The sequence below is a fragment of the Notamacropus eugenii genome, chromosome 7 (genome assembly GCF_028372415.1).
Source record: "Notamacropus eugenii isolate mMacEug1 chromosome 7, mMacEug1.pri_v2, whole genome shotgun sequence".
Lineage (NCBI taxonomy): Eukaryota > Metazoa > Chordata > Mammalia > Diprotodontia > Macropodidae > Notamacropus > Notamacropus eugenii.
Genome location: NC_092878.1, coordinates 28853263 through 28874445, shown reverse-complemented (window position 1 = coordinate 28874445; position 21183 = coordinate 28853263). Strand labels below are relative to the sequence as shown.

Sequence of the window (21183 nt, the reverse complement as noted above, 5' to 3'; positions counted from 1 at the left end):
TCTGACTAGATGGCCTCTGAAGTCCCTTTCAGCTCTAGTTCCATCATCCTTCTTTCTTCCATTATGATAATGACTGCCTTGTGAAAGAAACAATAAAACAACACAACTCTGTGTAATTATTTTTAAAACATATTATCCAAACATGGAACAAAATAGCAATAAAATTTGCCACAGTTTGCTCCCAGCTCTGGCAGGTCATGGAATTTATTAAACTATTCCAAGCACCGTTATAAGTCTGTTAATTGTGTGGCATAGGGATTGAAATAAGTAAAAAACTTAATTGTGGCTAGTCTTGTTTTTGTGAGTTTTGTCCTGCAGGGAATAATAAGAAGGTGCTGGGGGTTACACACGTTTTGAGGCATTTTTAATTAGCAGAGGCATGAGTTTAACAAAACTTAACACATGAGTTTAAAAAAACTGGAAGGAAAAAGGGGTACGGATTAGCTTTAATTTAGTCAGCACATTCATTATAATAGCCCCTGTAAGGAGACAGATAGCAAAAACAATATGAGTTGGAGGGTTTGATGGAGAAAGAAAGCGGGTGATGCCATCACAGTGGATATTCCCAGTTCTCATTCTTGACCTCCTATAAATCTTCCCTAAGTAATTCACTCAGTGCTAGAGGCATTCCTTTAGATCTTGCTTTTGAGTAAACAAGCGCTCCAGGGCTTTTTTCATTCTTGTGTTTCTTAAATATCATTTATGCTACTGTACTTACTATGTATCTCTCCATTGCCCTTTGGATAACTTGCAAATTTAATTTTTTTATATTGCAGTATATTCTTATTTGTAGCCCTATAGCATCGCTAGGGATTATTAGTGATTTTTTTCCTTCATTTTTTTTATTTCTGAAGTACATGTAAACATATTTTAACAATCATTTTTATGAATTTTGAGTAATATGTTCACCAAGAGTGAGAAATTTGATATTAGTCACAGAATCCTAACCTTTTAGTGGAAAGGGGCCTTGAGGTCAGCTCATACTTTTTGGGGGACCCAAAGAAGTAAGATGACATTCAAAGCTAGTAGTGACTTTTTTGTAGAAGCCACCCCAGTGTTCTTTCAACATCAAATCTCTTTTTACACATTTAATACGCGTTTGATTGCATAGCACGTGCAAATTACTCTGGGAGATCTAAAGATGCATAAGATAACATTCTTACCCTCCAGAAGTCTTATAGTCTCTTTAAGCATATGCCTAAATACCTGTGGCATGGGGTGACCTATATGTGCCAAAATGCCAGAAAAGTTCAGTTTTAATACAAACTATGCTAGTACTTCCATTTTGGGTCACATTGCTGGTTTGTTAAATCTTCTCTCATCCACAGTTATAGGAAGTACATATTTTGGAATGAAGTCAAGAAATTCGAGTCAGGAAATTGGGTAGCACTAGGCACCATGGCCAAGAAGTGGACTGAATTACAAGAATGGTTTTCTGAATTAAATATTAGAAACTGAAAGAAGATGTGAAGATGACTTAATCCATGTTAAGGATAGTTAATGTTTACATTCTGAGGAAATAAATCCTGGACTTTATATCTAGATCTTTATGGAAGTAGCATTAAAATGAATCCAATTAGATAGAAATAGAATCCAGTTAGATATCACAGTGCTATATTATAGTTCATATAGCTTATTGATTTAGAACTGGAAGGGTCATCCAGTCCAACCCGTTCATTTTAGAGATGTGGAATCTGAGACTCAAAGAAGTTAAAATAGTAAGTAGCAGAGCTGGGATTTAAACACAAGTCCTTTGATTCCACATTCAGTAGTTTTGCACAATATCATGAATTAATGAGATTGTTTAAGGCTGTATAGATATGGTTATATTAAAAGTGTCATGATTTAAAAGAAAGATGTTTCAGAAGAGAAACATAAAATGGAGGGCATTCTGTACTAGGACTTCTTAAGCTGCAGTCTGTAAATTGATTTAAAAATATTTTGATAGCTATATTTCAATATAATGGATTTCCTTTGCAGTCTTATGTATTCTATACATTTTTACAAGCATTATTTTGAGAAGAGTTGCCATTCGTTTGACAATCACCAGACTGCCAAAGGGAACCATGACACAAAAAGGCTTAACCTGTGTTCTATACCAAGGGAGTCTGTAGGAACAAGTGTAGTGTGCCTTTCATCACATTGCCCTTGACCAAAGTCATTTGGCCTTGACTAGTTTCAGCTCTCCTTTCTCCTAACCCTCACAGTGCTACTTAGCATTGTCCACCAAGGAAGGTATCTTACCTGTTCTGTGGAATGAATTGCAGGGGTTTTTTTTGTACAGTTTTTTCCTCTTGTTTTCACATAACCTACTAAGACAGACATTTTGCCAGCTATGCTTGTGTAAGAAACAAGGAAAAGTGTAGACTTAACTACTTGGTAACGTGACCCAGCAAATTATTTGTTATTTAAATTTTATTTTTATTATTGATTTAATAGCCAGCACAAATATTTTAACATACAAGGAACAAAAACGAGGATTGTATCTGAACCTGAACACCAATTTAAAGAGAAGATTTATCTTTGAATTAAATTTAACAAGTTGGTAACAAATTTTCTCTGAATGTTTTTGTTTTAGTCTTTGTATTTTTAATAGTTGTTTTTTTCCCCATCTTTATTTCTACTTTCCCTCCCCTGACTCAGGCTTTCTCTTGGTACACATCAATATATTGGTCATGTGAAAATGTCTCCTTCTTCAGATTTATACTATTACCTCTCTCTTCCAAGAGTCAGGAAGTATGCTATGCTTTATTATCAGTTTTCTGAGGTCTTTCAGAGTTGTTTTCTTTTACATTGTTCAGTCAATATGTAAATTGCTTTCTTGTTCTCTATTTTCACTCTTTATCAGGCTTTGTAAATCTTTACAAGTTTCTTTGAATCCTTCATTTTTTTTTTTATAGCACGATGTTCTTATTCCATTAAATTCTTACACCACAATTTGTTTAGCCCATTTGAAGGGTACCCACTTTTCCCCTAGTTCTTAGCTACAACAAAAATTGCTACTATGAATGTTTTTGTAAATAGGGGTCCTTTTTCTTAAGACAAAGCAAATTCTAAGGATTTTGTACCTTTGTGTAATACTTGGGATTAATTTGAACATTTAATCCTATGTAGATTTTAATGACGGCTTTTTATTTTTTATTTTATTTTATTTTTTAAATTTTATTTTATTTATTTATTTTTAATATTTTACAATCACTACCATGAAATTTAGATTTTTAATCCCCCCACACCTATCCCCTCACCCCCCTCCCTCCCCAAGATGCCATGCAATTCTATATAGGATCTACATATACTTTCCTATTGAATACGTTTTCACTATAGTCATGCTGTGTAGAAGAACTAAAATAAATGGAAGAAATCATGTAACAAATCAAAACATAATACACAAACACACACTTACAAACATGATCTGCTGCATTCTGTGAATGACTTCCACAGTTCTTTCTCTGAGTGTGGAAGGCATTTTGCCTTAGAAAATCATTGGGATTTTTTTTTTTAAGTTCTTGTGTTGTTATGAAGTTCCAAGTCTACCAGAAAAAACTCTCGCACAATGTGGTCGTTGCTGTGCACAGAGTTCTCCTGGTTCTGCTCCTTTCACTCAGCATCAGGTCATATAAGTCCTTCCAGGCCTCTCTGAAGTCTTCTTGTTCATCATTTCTTATGGCGCGAAAGTACTCCATTACATTTTTATGCCATAATTTATTCAGGCATTCCCCAGTTGATGGGCATCCCCTTGACTTCCAGTTTTTGGCCACCACAAAGAGTGCTGCTGTAAATATTTTTGTACATGTGGGACCCTTTCCCATTTTTATGATCTCTTGGGGATACAGTGCTAGTAGTGATATTGCTGGGTCAAAGGGTATGCACATTTTTTTGTAGCCCTTTGGGCACAGTTCCAAATCGCTCTCCAGAATGGTTGGATGACCTCACAGCTCCATCAGCAGTGAATTAGTGTTCCAACTCTCCCACATCCTCTCCAACATTTATCATTTTCTTGTTGTGTCATGTTTGCCAATCTTATAGGTGTGATGTGGTATCTCAGAATTGTTTTGATTTGCATCTCTCTAATCAAAAGTGATTTAGAGCATTTTTTCATATGATTATAGATATCTTTAATTTCTTCCTCTGAAAATTCCCTGTTCATATCCTTTGACCATTTATCAATTGGGGAATGACTTGTATAGTTATACACTTCATTCAGTTCTCCATATATTCTAGAAATGAGGCCTTTATCCCTGAGATTAGCTGTAAAAATTCTTTCCCAATTTATTACATCCCTCCGAATTTTGGTTGCATTGGGTTTGGTTGTGCAAAAACTTTTCAGTTTAATGTAATCAAAATTATCCATCTTGCATTTCATAATGCTTTCTATCTCTTCTTTAGTCAAAAATTCTTCCCTTCTCCATAAATCTGATAAATACACTATTCCTTGTTCCTCCAGTTTGTCCATGGTATCAATCTTTATACCTAGATCATGTACCCATTTGGACTTTAATCTTGTGTACGGTGTCAGGCATGGGTCTATGCCTAGTTTCCGCCACACTGTTATCCAGTTTTCCCAGCAATTTTTGTTGAACAGTGAGTTCTTATCCCAGAAGCTTGGGTCCTTGGGTTTTTCAAACAGGAGGTTGCTATATTCCTTGCCTACTGTTAAAGACTGCTTTTTAGCAGACAAAGTTATTCCCTAAAGGCTTAATCTCTAAACAAATGTAATAAACTAATTCAGTTCTTAATCCCTATGCAGCTAGGTGGTGCAGTATTGAGAACTTTGGACCTGCAATCTGGAAGAAACAAGTACAGGTGTGGCCCCAGAGAGGTAATAGTTCTGTAATACTAGGCAAGTTGCTTAACGTCTCTTATCTTCTTCATTTACTCAGCTTTAAAATAGGGTTAATAACAGTGCCTGCCTTCCAGGGTTGTTATGAGGATCAAATAAGATCTTTAAAGAGCTTATTTAGCACAGTTCCTTGCACATAGTAGGTATTTAATAAATAGAATGTTTGTAAAGTGCATATAAATTACATAGGATTACAGAGGAAACCAATTATATTTAAATGAAGATATAATTTTTTCCTACCCAAGTTCATGAACCCCCTAAAATCTGTCCACAGGCTTTTTTTTTTTGGTGGGGGAGAGCAATGAACTACAGATTGTGAAATCCCAACTAAACTTTCTATTAACTTTAGAACTTTCAATTAACTAGACTTTTTAAAAAGTTACATCTTTTAACAGAAAGTAAAAAATGGCAACCTAAAACATAAAAAAATATATAATTGATTTTTAGTTAAGGTTATTTCTAGGGTGTGTTTTAAGGCTAGTGTATGTGTTCAGTCTAATATCCATTGTACTGTGGAGATACATGTATGTATTTGTGTGTATTTATAAAATGGTCAGAATAGTGAATATGAAAGGCTATGAAGCATCAGGCATCAAAATGGAATGAAAATATTTTCAATAAGTTGTATTTTCCAACCCAGGAAAACAAACTTTTGCTATCTAGAACCATAAGAAAGTAAATTGTAATTTATAAAATTTTTTCAAGAGCTGACATTTTTTTCCTCCCTTGAAGTACCAAGATATTTTTAACTTTAACTAGTTTGGATAGAAATTAGTATTACCCCTCTGCCTTCTTTAATGATTTATAATGAATGGCATTTAACCTTTTTATGGAGTTGTCATTTATTTTGCCATTCTGTACCATGCCCTTGAGCTGTTTATATATAATACCTATCATTTCTACAGTACCTACTATGTGCCAGACACTGTGCTAAGTGGTTTAAACATTATTTCACGTTATTATCTCCTTTGAGGGCCATTTTTTGGTCTTTTTTATTAAGGAGCTTTCCCATCATTGTTTCCTTGCTTTGCTTTGCCTGTAGTTAGTAGCTTGGAAAGAAATTTCTAGTGAAGTGCCCCAGGGATTTCTTCTTGGTCCTGGGCTGCTTAACATTTTTATCAATAGTTTAAGCCCAAATACTCACCAGATTTGCAGATGAAAAAAAGATGGAAAGGTTAGTTATAGGTTAGATGATAAGATCCAAAAAGGCAAGAGCAGGGATGAGGGTCCTGACTTATAATAGGAGGAGAATGTAGTAGAAATAAATGTAAAGTTCTACATTTGACTAAAATAACCTCAGGACCATCCAAGATCAGGGAAGGTGGCAACAAGTTTGTTTGAAAAATAACTATTTTATCAGTAATTTAAATTATATTTCAGTACTTTGAATACAAAGCTAACATAAAGAGGCATCATATTCAGAACCTACATGATGATAATCACATCTTTCCTGATGTGCTGTGTTCAGTTCTGGGCACATTATATTTTATTTTTATCAGCATTCTTCCCCTTTTCTTTTTTATAATATTTTTATTAATATCTTCCACTTTTACACCATTCTTATTTCTAATATCTTTTCCTTTCCCACTTCTTATACACTCCTCATTGAATCAGTCTGGGTACATTTTAAGATGCAAATTCTGGAACTTGGAGAACAACCAGAGGAAGGTGACCAGGATGGATGGTGAAGACCCTCAAGACCAGGCTTTATAAAGCTTAGTGAAGAAACTGAGAATGTGAAATCTGGAAAAAAGGTTTAGGGAGGACATAATTTCTGTCTTACGCTTGAAAGGCCTGAATGAAGGAGGGATTAGATTATTGTTTTGTTTGTCAAAACTAGAAGCTACAGGTGGATGTTTTAGAGGGGCAGATTTAGCTTCCATGTAAAGAAAAATTTCCCAACAATTAGAGCTGCCCTAAATGGAATGGGCTGCCTTGGGAGCTGTAGTTGGCATCTCCTCTGAAGGTCTCCAGGGGTAGAATGAAGTTAGGGTTGTTGTAGATGATTTTTGTTCAGGTAGGGGTTGGTCTGAAACGTCTGTGATTCTTTTCTTTGACAATATGCCTTCCTAAGCAGTTACCCTTTCCAATTATGATTTGTTTCAGATACCCAAGTTTATCAGAATTGTTTGTAAAATAACTAATGAACTCTGAATGAGGGTCTTCCTTTCCCTTCTTAATTACTACTGTATTCAATTTAATTAGACTTCCAGTTAGCTGAATTCTAGATTGGTAAAGCTATTATTGGAATAATCTTTTATAAACATTTTTAATTCCAGTACTGTGCTTGGAAGAGTAGGACACCTTATTTAAGCAGAAACTATAATTAAAAAGAGAGGTTTTAAATTCCCTTATATCCCTATCCCTCCTCCATCCCTGAGAACTAAAAAAGAAGAGGAGGAAAAAAAATCAGACGTATCATTTCAGTGTTTTACACCCATGGACTGGAGAATGATATGGCCTAACTATCACAAAGGATGAGAAGAGAGATCTGTACAAATTAAAATGCTTTCCTTCATTTTTTAAAGTAATTTAAATTTTATTCATTCCTTTTGTTTGTATATTCTCTGCATCCCTTTGAACCTTACTCTTGTTAACCTAGAGAGAGCAATTATGCAAAACTCACCTACATTGGGACTGCTTCTGACACCACCCATACTCATGATCCCCTATCTGAGGAAAGGAGTGGGGGGCGGGTATCCAGACTCTCATGGGGGCTGATGGTTTTTTCCTGTTTGTCCTCCTGGTATAGAGATTACTTACAACGTTATTGTATTTCCTTTGATTCTTTTATCTTACATTATGGTAGTCATCAAGCATATTGTTCTCCTTGTTCTAACTTCACTGTGTATTATTTTCTACAAGCTTTCCTATGCTCCTCTAAATTCCTCATTCATAATTTTTTTACTGTTGAATACTATTGCATTCATATGCCAGAATTTGTTCCCTATTCCCCAGTGTGCATCCAGTTTATTTCCAGTTCCTGGCAACCACAAAAAGCACTGCTATGAATATTTTGGTGTATACAGGACCTTTATTCATTCTGTCTTGACTTCCTTGTGGACTTCAGAGGACTTTCACATCATTCATAACTTGTTTCCCAGAAATAGTTGGACCTTCTATGCTCTGTGTGTTTTTGTTTGGTCCTGTCAAAATAAATCTGTTCTACCAAGGTGTGTGTGGCAGGCAGGTACCCTTTATCTGGTTCTCAGAAGAATTTAGTTTTAGGCTACTGTTAATTGGGCTTCTGAGGAGTTGGGGGGAATGCAAGATACATATAAACATGCAGTTACCATAATGCAGACTAGAAAATCAGCTGGAGAGATAGAGTGCTATGGAAGACAATATTATTTTTTAGTAGTAACTAATTTTTAGGATAAAATCATACTTGAGCTTTATTGTCAAAGTTGATGTGATGAAAAAGAAGGTAAAAAGTGAGAGTAGGAAAGCAGAGGGAAATACATTTGACTGTGTGCCTTTCTCTCCAAAAATTTTTGTGTCATTCCAGTGCTGTTTTATGCAGTTATACTCCCAAGACTTCAGGATTTTTAAGTTGAATAATCTCTTCCTAAGAAGCTTATAACACTTCCCTCAGTAGATCTAATTTATTATAGACTTTGAGAGAGATATGTAGAGAGGCAGTCCTCAATCTTTATTGGTCTATGAGTTATTTTAAAATTTAAAAGCAAGTGTAGCCATTTGTTTAACTTCAGTGGTATATTCCTTCCACACCAAAGGAGTCCCACACATGATGTTTTTTATACTTTCTATTTTCATGTATTTAGTATGTACTTTTTATATGGTTCTTCAGAGTCTTAAACTATCCCTCCCAAAATGAAACTTAGCAGTACTGCTAGTTATAATTTTTCTTAATATTCATGCTTGCTACCTATTTTTTTGTACTTATTAATTTTTATAGTCAACAGATGATTTATTAAGCAAGCTGTGCTAAGAACTGGGAATACAAAAGAAGGCAAAAACATAGACCCTGATCTCAGAGAGTTCATAATCTGATGGGGGAGATAGCATGCAAACAGCTATGTACAAGCAAGATTTATACAGGATATCATCCACAGAGAACATGAAGGCATTAGAAGGAATTGGGCAAGGCTTCTTAGAGAAGGTGAAATTTGAAGGAAGTCAGGAAGTCAAGTTGGAGGGTGGGGATAATGTGGAAAAAATTGTAAATACAGGACATATACAGTGAAATGAAAACCTGCAGAAAGTCTTAAAGGAAGCCTCTTATTTGAGATACTGGATTAAAGAATATTTTTAAAAATGTATTTTTTCTTTTTCTAATATGAATTTAAGAAACATGAACATTTCAACATACAAAGAACAGAAAAGAATATTATATATGAAACAACTTCTATTGCATAATTTGATTTAAAACCACCCTGCTTATTTGTGTTCCTTTCTGGACTTTATTCTGTAATTTCTTTATTATTTCATTGATATTTCATTGTCATTTAGAGCCTTGAAAAATGTCCACCTGTGTTTTATAGAATGCCCTTTGTTGCCTTAGAACTCTGCAAACCAGAGTCTATGGGCCAAATCCAGCTTGCTGCCAGTTTTTGTGTGGCCCATGAGCTAAGAATGGTTTTACATTTTTTTATTCAATATTTAAATAAATAAATGTAACATTTAAAATGTAATACACACACAAATAAGTTTGTATGAAATAAATACAAGATAATTTTGGAGGAGGTGTAGTAGCAGCTGGATACTCTCCCCAAACTTAGGTAGGAGAAAGCATTTGGCAAAGAAAAAATTACACAAAACCAGTCAACACAAGTTGGGTATTTTGCAATATTCTACACCTGCAGTCTAAAATGAATATGTACTCTTTAGGATGGTTGTATGTATCCCAGTACAGCGAGTCATATTACTGTTAAGGACTGTAATGTTGAACATAGCTGGTAAATATAATAGTTCCTCTTCTGCCTTTGAAATAATGTTTCTTTAAGCCATCTTTGGACTTGTGGCTTATCCTGTTGTTTACAGATCTCAATCATACACCTCCTGCTAATGTTGCCAGTTGGGATTGCAGTTGAGCCTCCTTTTTCTTTAGTTTATCATCACCCTTTTGTTGTGGTAAAGTAGCAGTCAGATTTGTGTTCTGGTTCTGGCTCTGCCTCTTAAGTCACTTGTCTTGTCTGGACTTTATTTTCTTTCCCTGTAATATGAAGGGGGTGGGCTAGATCAGGAGTTCTTTACTTTTTTGTTTTTTGTATCCTGGACCCCTTTTATATCTATAGACCCCTTTTCAGATTTTTTTTAATGCATTAAACCAGATATATAAGATGATGAAGGAAACCAACTATATTGAAATAGTTATAACAATATTTATAAAACAAGTTCACTAAAGAGTTTTATTTGGAAGTTAATATGTTATGAGATATTTGTTGAATGAATAAATGTTTTTTTCTCTCTGCTGCCATCGATTCTGATGAAGACATAATGGCCTAAAGTAGTGTATATTTCTTCAGCATATTCTTTTATCCCTCATGGTAGAACAGAGCTACATTGTAACTAGATGAAAATGGTAGGGCTGCTTTGACAATCTCACATTAGCCGAAAGGCCAGGGTGATTCATTTAGCAAATAATTATTGAACCTTTTCCATGTGCGAGGTACTAGGCTAGACCCTGTGGGAGATGCCAGACATATTTCCTCAATATAAAAGATAAGTGAATGTGCATGGAGGGGTGGTTGCACAGGTGTCTATGGGCTTAAGAGTAGCTCAGTAACCTACTAGGCAGGCATTATAAGAATTCTTATGCCCTTTTTACGTAAAAGCAAAGGTTCTCTGAAGGGAAATAACTTTGTTGACCTTTGAGGAGCTGGGCCTTCAAGGATAGAGAGGACTTGGTGAGGCAGAATTGATGATGAGTGGGGAGGGCTGTCTATCCATTTGGTGACATCAGAAGAAAGGCCCAATCATGATATCATTGGAGGTACCTTAGAAATCAGGGAATTCAACTCTGTCATCGAATGGATGGGGAGACTGAGACCTACACATGTAGAGTAACTTAGGGCTAAGATCATGCAGGTAATATAAATGGCAGAGATAGTATCTGAACCTATTTGTGTCCTTGACTCCAAATCCAGTGCTCTTTGTACTATGATATGCTGCTTTCATGAAAAAAATGCATGTTTTTTTAAGGAGATTTTGCTTTTAACAGTATTATTCTGTAACCTAAAACACCTACTGTCCCTTCTATGCAGTGTAATATTATAACTAACTGATAGCAAAATCTCAGGCATGATGTAGTTATTAAATACTGCACTAACCTGTGCATTCAGTCATGTTCTCCTATATAAATAAGTACATTTTAGAGAAACTGACTAGATTTCCAGATTGCCCAGAAAAATACTTGATTTCACTTTCTCATGTCAGTTAGCCGATGGTCTCAGATCTTTTCTTATTGAATATATATTATAGAACTGTGGTATACAGGGAAGTCCAATCTCCCTGTATTCCCACCGCCACCCCTCTACCTTTAGAAGACTAGCCATTCAGGCAATGGAAGGAGAAGGGGCAATATTGGTGACTGAGGGAATAAATAAGTAAAGAAAAAGAGTGACACAGAAGTAGACAACTGAGCTTTTCTATATTGGGATGTCTGAGTTGTGTCATGGCAGCAGTAGGGTGCTGAGTGAGAGCTGGAGTGGGGTAATTCATGCTGCTTTTAGCTAGCAGTTATTTTTTTGTTGCCTGGCACATGGAGGCTAAGCCTTGAAGAAGAACCGTTTTCTTTTAAGATTGAGATCCATTTCCTAGGAGACTTGACTTTGGGTGGGGAAATGGAGTGGCAGGACTGTACTGAGGAGAGATGTGATTGGGGGTTCCTCTAAAGTATGCCTTGGGATCCTAGGAGGGAGGGAAAGTTGAGAATGTACTTGAGGGAGTCACCAGGCTCTCTGAGACAGGAAGGTTTTTGTCTCCTTGGCTCTGTCTCCTCCAGCACTGGGAGCATAAGGTGTGGTTACTGGAGTCTTCTAAGAAGATATTAATGCCAAAGGAATACTGATTGTCACCTCTTTATTGCAGGCAAGGGGTGAGGTCTTCTGCTCCAGTCACTATGGTACGAGAACGAAGATGTATATTGTGTCACACTGTATACAGCTCAAAAAAGGTAATGACGGGAGAAAAGCGGTCTTAATTTGCAAGGTTTACTGGGTATATATGTGTGTTCTCCATTAAAGTCCTTCTGACACCAGGTCCTACTTAGCTAGTTTTTTAATAGAAGAGAAGGTAATTATAGGGAGGAGGGATAGTGTGAGCAAGAGAGTATAGCATATTCTGAGGGACATTAGAGAAAGTGACCTGACAAAAAACGAAGTTTGTTTGGAGGGCGGTAGGAGGTAGCGGTAGATATAGAGGGATGAGAAGAAGGTCTCTTGTCTTCAGGCTGAGTGAAGAGTTCCGAAAAATCTAGTAATGAATTTCTTTTCTCTTATAGATCATTTGTGTATAACAGAATTAACTGAGGTATATAAAAGTTTGGGGAGAAGGAAATTTTAAAAAATCTATGGGGGGGGGGCAGCTAGGTGGCACAGTGAATAGAACACCAGTCCTGTAGTCAGGAGGACCTGAGTTCAAAGCCAGCCTCAAATATTTGACACTAGCTGTATGACCCTAGGCAAGTCATTTAACCCCAACTGCCTTGCTCTCCCCATATGTATTTAAGTGTGTGTGTGTGTATATATATACACACACACACGTATCATGCATATAAAGAATTTTAATTCATTGTCTCTTGGCTTAGAAGTGACTCTAGGTTCTTGAAAGTTATGCCAGTGGAGTTTGAACTCTGACACTTTATACCAAATTAGAGTGGCCTCAGGAATGTTAAATCCTTTCAGCAAATGTGTCTAACCCTAAATGCCTTGTCTCTAGAAGCTTAGCCACTGAATGATGAATTCTTTGGCCATCGCACACAAGAAACACAGATAAAGCATATTTTAAAAATTATGAACAAGATGTACAAAGTTAGGGTAAATACAAAACACAATAAATATAACAGCAAGTCCTTCTTTTCCGTTGTAATTACTTCCTCACAATAGGAATTTTTCCTTGGTGGCTCTTTATTAGTTTTGTTGCCTATTAGAGGAAAAATGAAACTTTTAACATTTATGTCGTCTACTAAAGTCACATTTTGATGCTTGATGATGGTTAGAAGTGACCCTGGATTCCTGAAGATTGTACCACCAGATTACAAATTCAGACAAATCCTGCCAAATTGGGAAAGTTTGCTCTGTAGGCTCAGTGACAAAAATGTTTTCTGAGAATCAGCTTAGCTCATTTTTGAGAGACTTATTACCACTTTGCTAATGATTTTTTTGTCTACAGTAGCTTAATGAAATTACCTATTAAAGAATGGAAGTATTTTAATCTGTGTTGGTGCAAGTATGCTGATGAAATCAAAGTTGTTTGATGTATTGAAGAATATTTACTTAAGGTCTGGGATGTGACCCAGAGAATTGTTATAATAGTGAATTGACTTGAGTGTTATGATTTTGTTCCCTTTTTGCTGCAAATGGAAATACACTTTTTGTTGTTTGCAGGAGCAGAAGGATGATCTTTTAGGATAAATCCATTGTAGATTTATTTTTCACAGAAATAATACTGTTTAGTTAAAGAAAATAAAACATTTGTACAATATACTAAAATATTTGGATGTAGTTCAAGCAATCCTTAGTGGAAAATAATATATTTCCAAATGAGTTCCTCAACAAAAGAGATAAATAACAGATCATTTCAATAGACATACAACTAAAAATCCAGTAAACAAATGAAAAATACCAACTTAGAAAACTTATAAAATTTAAAAAATGGAAAATCTGAAGAGTAAAGAAGAGAATATACTAAATCAAAAACCACAACAACTGAATTGTGAGTCTTTATAGATTAATAGAACTTTCTTTAATCTTCAAGGAGATGGATGAACATGTGCGGAGCATGCTGCATCACAGAGAGCTTGAAAATCTGAAGGGAAGGTATGAGAACTTCCATTTTCCATCAGTATATGTCTTGATGCCCAGATGTTTTTTAGATATATCGGTTTCTTTCAGGTTGATCCCCTTAAGGTCTGTAATTGAGCCCCATGGAATGATCTTTATCATCAATTCTTTTTTAAGAAACATACTGGTGATTTGTTAGTGTAAAACTAGAAGGGATAAAAAGAGCATTTAATTAATTGCACTTAGGAATATTATTTAAAGAATTTACATAAATACTTTTCTAGTTGAAAAGATGTAGGGAAGAGAAATAATTATACTCGTTTTCAAAGCAACATAGTAGTGCTTAGTAAATACTTGTTGAATTATGAATTTGATAATACGAGTCATTCACTTTTATTTAATGCTCAGTATTTGTGAGTTTGGGACTTGGAGGCAAAAGAGATCAGAACAGCAGTTAGAAATTTCCTAACACGGACTTGCCTTATTCTCCAGATGTTAGTACCTGGGAATATTTTTTATCTCCGGATCTCAATATAAGCTGTTGAACTGCTTTGTATTAAGCCACACTCATTTAGACATTTTTTCTATAATATTTCTTGACCTCATTATCCAGAATGTCAGAGAGAGGATCTTGTTGGCAGTTTAAATGACCTAGGGTACCAAGGGATCAAATGGATGGATTACTTTAGGCACAGTGCTTAGTACATAGCAGGCACTCGGTATTTATTGTCTGATTTCCCAGTACTAGAAGGATGAAAAATTGTGAAGCTTTATTTCAGTGGATCAATGTATAGACTCCTAAATATTTGGAGTTGCTTTAGTTAGCTATAGCTTAAACTACAATCTAGCTAGATCTTCTCAGATTGTTAATACTAATAATAGTAGTATCTAATAGCCAGCACTTTATATACCTTATCATCTGAGTCTCACAGCAACACTGAGAGGTACCCACAGGGGTTATCCCCATTTTGCTAATGAAAGAAGAGTTCCCTAACTCCTGGAATTTGAACTGATTTAGAAAGTCTAGGGTATTCATTCTATTAAGGTTTTAATGGATTCATCAAAGATGATTACTTATTACATCTTTGCCCTTGTACCTCCTTTCCCATTTCCCACCTTTCTATCCAGCTCTTACCAGGCTTTATTCCTATAATATTTCTAGGTATTTCTGGCAAATGAGAGCTACTGCTTGTTTTTGTATAAGATAATCACTTTTTTTTGGATGTGATCATTTCATTAATTGATCAGAAGAAAAAATAAAGTACAGTCTGCAAATTTCATTGTCTAGGAGAATAAAAAAGTTTAATGCCAAGAATAAGAGAAGATGGGAATTAAATAATTATATCACTGCTTTTTAAATCTGGGCATCATGTGATATTTCACATAAGTGAATCTTCCAGGAAATTGAATCTTTTATCTCTTGAACACTCTCTCTTCCTTACTATAAACTTACAATGCTCCTCATATTACTGTATTGAGTTTTCAGTCCCTGTCATCTAGACTCATTGTTTTAGATGAGGGTACGTTCACCTACTAGTTCCTCCTAAATTCTCATTTCTATTCAGACCAGCCCTGTTCTTTCCCAGGCCCTTTCCAACCTAATTTAACCTTCTACTGATTCATTTCATTATGTTCTTTGAAACCCCCTATACTTAACACATTCCCCTACATCCTCAAAGTTTTCTTCCAACTTTCCTTCTGGCTTGCTCTAAGTGAAATTTCATTTTCTTTTGAAGGCCCTCCGTTAATCAGTCAACCAACATTTATCATGTACCTAATGTATGCTAGGCACTGTGCTGGATTACAGTGATATGGTTCTTGTCTTTGAGGAGCTTGCACCCTGTCAGCAGAGACCTGTACATGTGAATGTGTATACAAAGTATGTACGAGTTAATATTGCAGGGAAGGTACAAGCAACCGGGGAAACAGGAAAGACCTCATAGAGAAGGTTGTCCTTGAGCTGAGCTTTGAAAGCAGCTAGGGATTCTAAGAGGCAGAGGTGAGCAAGGAGCGTACCCCATGTAAAGGAATGGAGATAGGAGATGTGGGGATGTGGGAGGCAAGACCAGTTTGGCTGCACTGTAGGGTTTGTGGAGGAGAATAATGTAGAATGGCTATAATAATGTATAATGTATAATGGAGTCAAGTTGTAAAGGGCTTTAAATACCAAACAGAAGAGTTCATATTTTATCTTAGAGCCATTGGAGTTTATTGAGTAGTAGAGTGCTGTGGTCTGACTTGTATTTTCTAAAAAAAAATTACCTCCTTTTCTAGCCTTTCCTTTGGAGTCTACTTCTACCATTCCTTTATCCCTTTCTTTCCTTTCCAAACACATGCACTTATGGATCCAACTGGGTTAATATACACTTTGTTCCAATTACCACTTCCGAATTATTTATCATTACTGCTGAATAGCCTTTCTTTCATCAAAATCCATATATTCTCATTATACCTCTTTCCCACATCTTTATTATTCTCATCTACCTATCTCCAGGTTATTTACTCAGTTTTCTTAGTGATTTAATTCTTAACTTGTTCAGTCTTTCTCTGTACCTTATTCCCTATCATTCTCAGGGACCTTAGTAGTGATGTTGACAGACCTTCTCACACTGACCAAACATTCCTAAACTCTCCATTTCTTCCATTCTGTTAAAGCGACAGGGTCCCATCTTAGCCTTTTACCATCTTATTGTAACTATTTTTTGAGTTGTTTTTTTCAGTTATGTCTGACTCTGTGCGCCTCTTTGGAATTTTCTTGGCAGAGATAGTGGAGTGGAGCAGCTCATTTTACAAATGAGGAAAATGAGACAAACAAGGTTAAGTGACTTCCCCAGCATCACACAGGTAGTAAGTGTCTGAGAAGACAAACCAAGTGAGAAAGAATTGTTGTTTTGCTTTTTCTTCAGTGAGGACCTAGATGAGGTGAGATAATATGAATTTGCAATAGACCAGTGAATATGATGATATGACTTCCTCTGCCCATATTGGAAGTGTGCTTGGAGAAGGAGGTTATATAGAATTGAGGAGTGGTGGGGTATGAATAGTGGTAGGACAGTGCAGGGTAATCAAGGTTTAAGTTGAGCTTTTTTTCCTTTAAGATAATCTCTTCCAAAACAGTACATTTGCACTAGTCACCTCTAGGGTCAACATGGCCTGTAGGCTGAAAGGATGTGAGCAGAGGAAAGCAGATTCCTGTCTTGACACAGTTTCCACTCAGGAAAAAGGATGGAGAGTCACTTTGGGGTCTAGTAGATCGTTGCATCTAGGATTTAGATTGAATGATAATAGAATGAACTCTGAAAAATCCTTGCTTATGACAAAGAATGGATCTGGAGTATCTGTGGGAAGCAGAGTGTGTGCCAACACTTCCTAGCCACTATGTCAGGGGACATAAAGCAGGAAGCAGCCATCATTGGAGAGGGAGACTAGAAATGCCTAGTCTTCCAGAGAGAGATCAAGAACATCAAAAGAGGATGGAAAAAAGAGATCAAGGGTGAAGAGTTGAAAAAGAATTCAAGAGGAGGAAATGGAAAGAGGGAGGGTATGCGAGAAAATGAACAGCTGGCATAGAGCCCTCCCCAAGCGGATTAAAATATAATTGGAAAATATTTCACAAAGTAAATAAAACTACAATAGCACATTGCTATGTGGTTTTCCAAGTCACTGTGCAGCTTGGAGAGGTCCTTATGTACTGTTTAGTGTCCTGTTTGAGTTGGACACCACTCAGGCAGGACATTCCCCAGAACTGAGAGTATAGGGAGAGATTGTAGAAAAGAGATTTTCTTTTGGGATGGATATTGAAGTACTGTAAATATTGATAATCTGTGGTTGAAGTATCCAGGTATTTCTCACAGATGACAATCATAAACTAGCTTGAGTTGTAATTGAACAAAGACAGTGATTCCAGGTGCCAGAAACAGTTATCAGTAAAACCTCATCCAAGTGTCTCAGAGCCGGGACTTGAGCTGGTTACACATTTGAAGTTAGGTGGCTTGATGGAGTAGCCATTTTGTGATTATTTATTGTTACTGCTGTGACCCTTTTCTCTGTTTGGTTTCTATTTGTCCTTTTTTAAAAAAAAGTCATGTTAAAGCATAAGAACATTCTATCCAAGTTCTTTCCAAAATTGAAACCTAGTTTTAATTGTCATTTAACTATAGCATTCTCTGAAATTTGAGAAAGACCATTTGCCTAGCACAGCTGTTGACTTCCTGTAGCTGAAATGCTTTTTTCCACCCTTTAAGATAACCCCTTCCTAAGCAGAATGCAGACCACATGTATTATCCACCCCAAATAAAGCTCAGTAAACTTCAGGCTCCTCCCATCATTTGCTATGGGACCCAGAATCCTTGGATTCCAGGCAAGGTCCCAGCTGTTCCAGTTTAGGTTACCCTATTGAGATTGGCTCTAGCCACCCACTCTTTTCCCCTCCCCTCTGCTTTCACTGGAGGAATGCTTTTGAGCCAGAGGTTAAATGTAGCAGCTATCGCCAGGCTCTCTGAGTGCAGCTGGCATCATGGGTGTGCTTCAGAGCAGCTCCTGTTTGCTCTGAGCCCCCTGCCCTGCCTCCCCTTTCACCATGTTTCCTCTGACATGATTTTGAGTACAACAATTCAAGAAGATTTTTTCCTTTTGTACTTCATTATTTTCAAGCGTATTACCTCTTGATTGTTGGAAAAAAGTCATAAATTGGTTTTTTTAAAATTACAAACATTTTCAAGGTGGTGAAAGGGGCGTTAAAGTTAAATCATTTTTCACTGTTTCAAGTTTCTTAGTGCTTTCAGAGGAAATCACATACAATCTGGTGTGCCTGCAATGCCTGTGGGAAGAATTGAATGTCCCTTATCTCCTTCTTGTCCTAGGGACAGTAACCATGAATGCCGCGTGTGCCGGGTGACAGTAGTAGGCTTGTCAGCTTATGCAAAACACATTTCCAGCCAGTTACACAAGGATAATGTTGATGCCCAGGAAAGAGAAGAAGATGGAAAAGAAGAAGAAGTGGAAGAAGAATACTTTGACAAGGAGCTCGTTCAGCTCATAAAACAAAGGAATGAACAAAGCCGGTCAGTATTGTCTCTGAATTTTAAAAATCCTCTCTGAGGTAGCTCTTCCATACTTTTCAGCTCTGCAGCATTCATGTTAAAGCATTGGCTTCTGGTTTTAATTTAGGGTGGTTGTGTTGTATTCGTAGATGCAGTTGGGCATTACTTGGAATTCTTTTTTGAAATTTTGAATTGCAGAACTAATTGGCTTAAAAACTAAACCTGATTTGTTGTCAGTTACATTTTCTATGTTGACCATTGAGTATTACAAATGTTGTTAATGTTGCTTATTTTTAAAGGAGTCGGACTTGTTACAATTAGTAGGCTGCTTATAATAGGGCAAGCGGGACTGAGGATAATTCTTGAGGATAAAATACAACAGCTTTGGCAATAAAAATACTTCTACTCATTTTATAAAAGTTACGAATAGCTAAGTTATTTTTATTTAAAACCTTGGGTAGAGAACCAAAGCAGTGGATGGCTTCATATGTAATGAAAATACGGCAACTGAGTGTCTTCTTTCTCTTTTATGCTTTGTCCAGAGATTTATTATATTAAAAGTTAGGGTGTTTCCTGGTCTGTAGTCAGAAGAAAAGTAGAATTTCATTAGAGTAATATGTTAAAATAGACCTATTTTATATGTCATAAGTATTTATAACAGGAGAGGGAGGGAGGCTGTCTTAAAATGTCTCTAGCAGCATGAGTTCTTACATAGCTCAGTTGCTTAGTCCTTCAGATGACATTCCTGTTAAGTTCTGCATAGCAACAGCTCACACCCTTCCTGCCTTGGAGTTGAAGTTCATATTTCTTTTTTTTGTTATAGTAATTTTCTATTATCTGGTTATCTGTTTTAATACATAACACTTAAGGAGAAGATAAGAACTCTTCAGTATGCTAGGTGCTGTACTACTTGTATCTGTGGACGGGTGTCTCTGAAGCAGTTTGTTGGTGCAGTCATTTGCTCTTTCTATCCACAAATGTTCCTACTTGTTTTAGTTTTTTCTAAGGTATTGTTGTAGTTGAACTGCTGAGAGTGGTCAGCTCATACTGGGAAAAGATTTCTAATTTGGGAGTATTGAGTAAGAGCTTTCCTAAATATTCCTGGAACAGAAAACTCTGACCCCACTAATTATTGATTTATTAGATTTGGCATTGATAGAAACTACCGAGGAAAAAAAGATAGCAATTTACTTAATACTTAAAGAAAACATGGTTTAGTCTGGATACTATAACTGCCACTGGGTGGTTTGGGTCATCTTAGTTAGAAAACTTGATTCCATATCATCTGTTAATACTTTAAAAATTGCGGTTGGATTTAGGAGCTTGAATGCCAATGAAGTGGAGTCCAAATAACAGTAACTTACATTTTTTAAACACTTTTCATCTTTTAAAAAAAATGTTTTTACTCCATTATTTCCTTTGATCCTTCCAACGTCCTTGTGGCTCGTTAGGTATTTCCTGTATAATTCTGGCTCTGTGGTTACTGTGTCTGCCCCTGATTGCCTGTGGTCACACAGCTGGATAATAGAACGCAGGCCTTTTGATTCCAGATACTCATGAGTGCCTTTTCCAGCGTGGTACATTCTTTCTGATAAGACTTGTGTTGATTTGAGGCAGGGCCTTAGGAACGTCATTAAAAAGAAACCTAACCAAGCAATTATTGCTTTGATTTGGGGTAAGGAGTATGTTGTTAGTAAATTATTTTAACATATGTTCCTATGATATTTTATTTGCTATAACATTCCTGGAGTTCAGCAGTGTTAATTTGGATCGTTCTGTCCTAATTGTTCAATATACTGTAGCTTGTGCTGTAACATCTAAGACTTGTTCCCTTATTTGAACTCCTGGTATTTATTGTTTTTCTGTTCAGTATTAGCTATTTCTAGGTCCTGCTTGTAAGCCCTGCAAGGGAAGAATAGTAACCCAAGTACCTATTTATGTGCCGAGCCCTTGCCATGATGTTCATTTCATAGTAGAGACTTAATAAGCGTTTGTTGATGGTAGTGAAGTGCTAGAAAACAACCATCTGATATTCCCTCTGTGTACAAGGTTCTGAACTAAGTGCTGATGATACAAAGACAAAATGAAAGATTGTCCTCAAGGTGCTTAATTGACTGTTGTAGAAAGGAAAGAGCAGTACCATTTAGAGGCTCAGGAAAAGCTTTCAGGTTGAAGGTGGCCTTGGAGGAAGCTATGGTCTACTGTTTTGGGGGGGAGGGGGAAGGCAAGGCAATTGGGATTAAGTGACTTGCCGAAGGCTGCACAGCTCTTAAGTTTAGTAAAGTATCTAGGGCTGGATTTGAACTCAGGTCCTCCTGACTCCAGGGCTGGTGCT

General features: G+C 36.4%; 1 protein-coding gene across 2 annotated transcripts in view; it reads left to right on the top strand.

Moving 5' to 3' along the window:
- ZNF106 (zinc finger protein 106) overlaps positions 1-21183 on the top strand; it is a 79443-nt gene that overhangs the window by 1717 nt on the left and 56543 nt on the right. For both annotated transcript variants that reach the window (XM_072622759.1, XM_072622758.1), the window contains exons 2-4: positions 11894-11978; positions 13781-13842; positions 18669-18869. In XM_072622759.1, the coding sequence (XP_072478860.1) occupies positions 11925-11978; positions 13781-13842; positions 18669-18869 (317 nt within the window). In that variant the 5' untranslated portion in view covers positions 11894-11924. The remainder of the gene's footprint in view (positions 1-11893; positions 11979-13780; positions 13843-18668; positions 18870-21183) is intronic.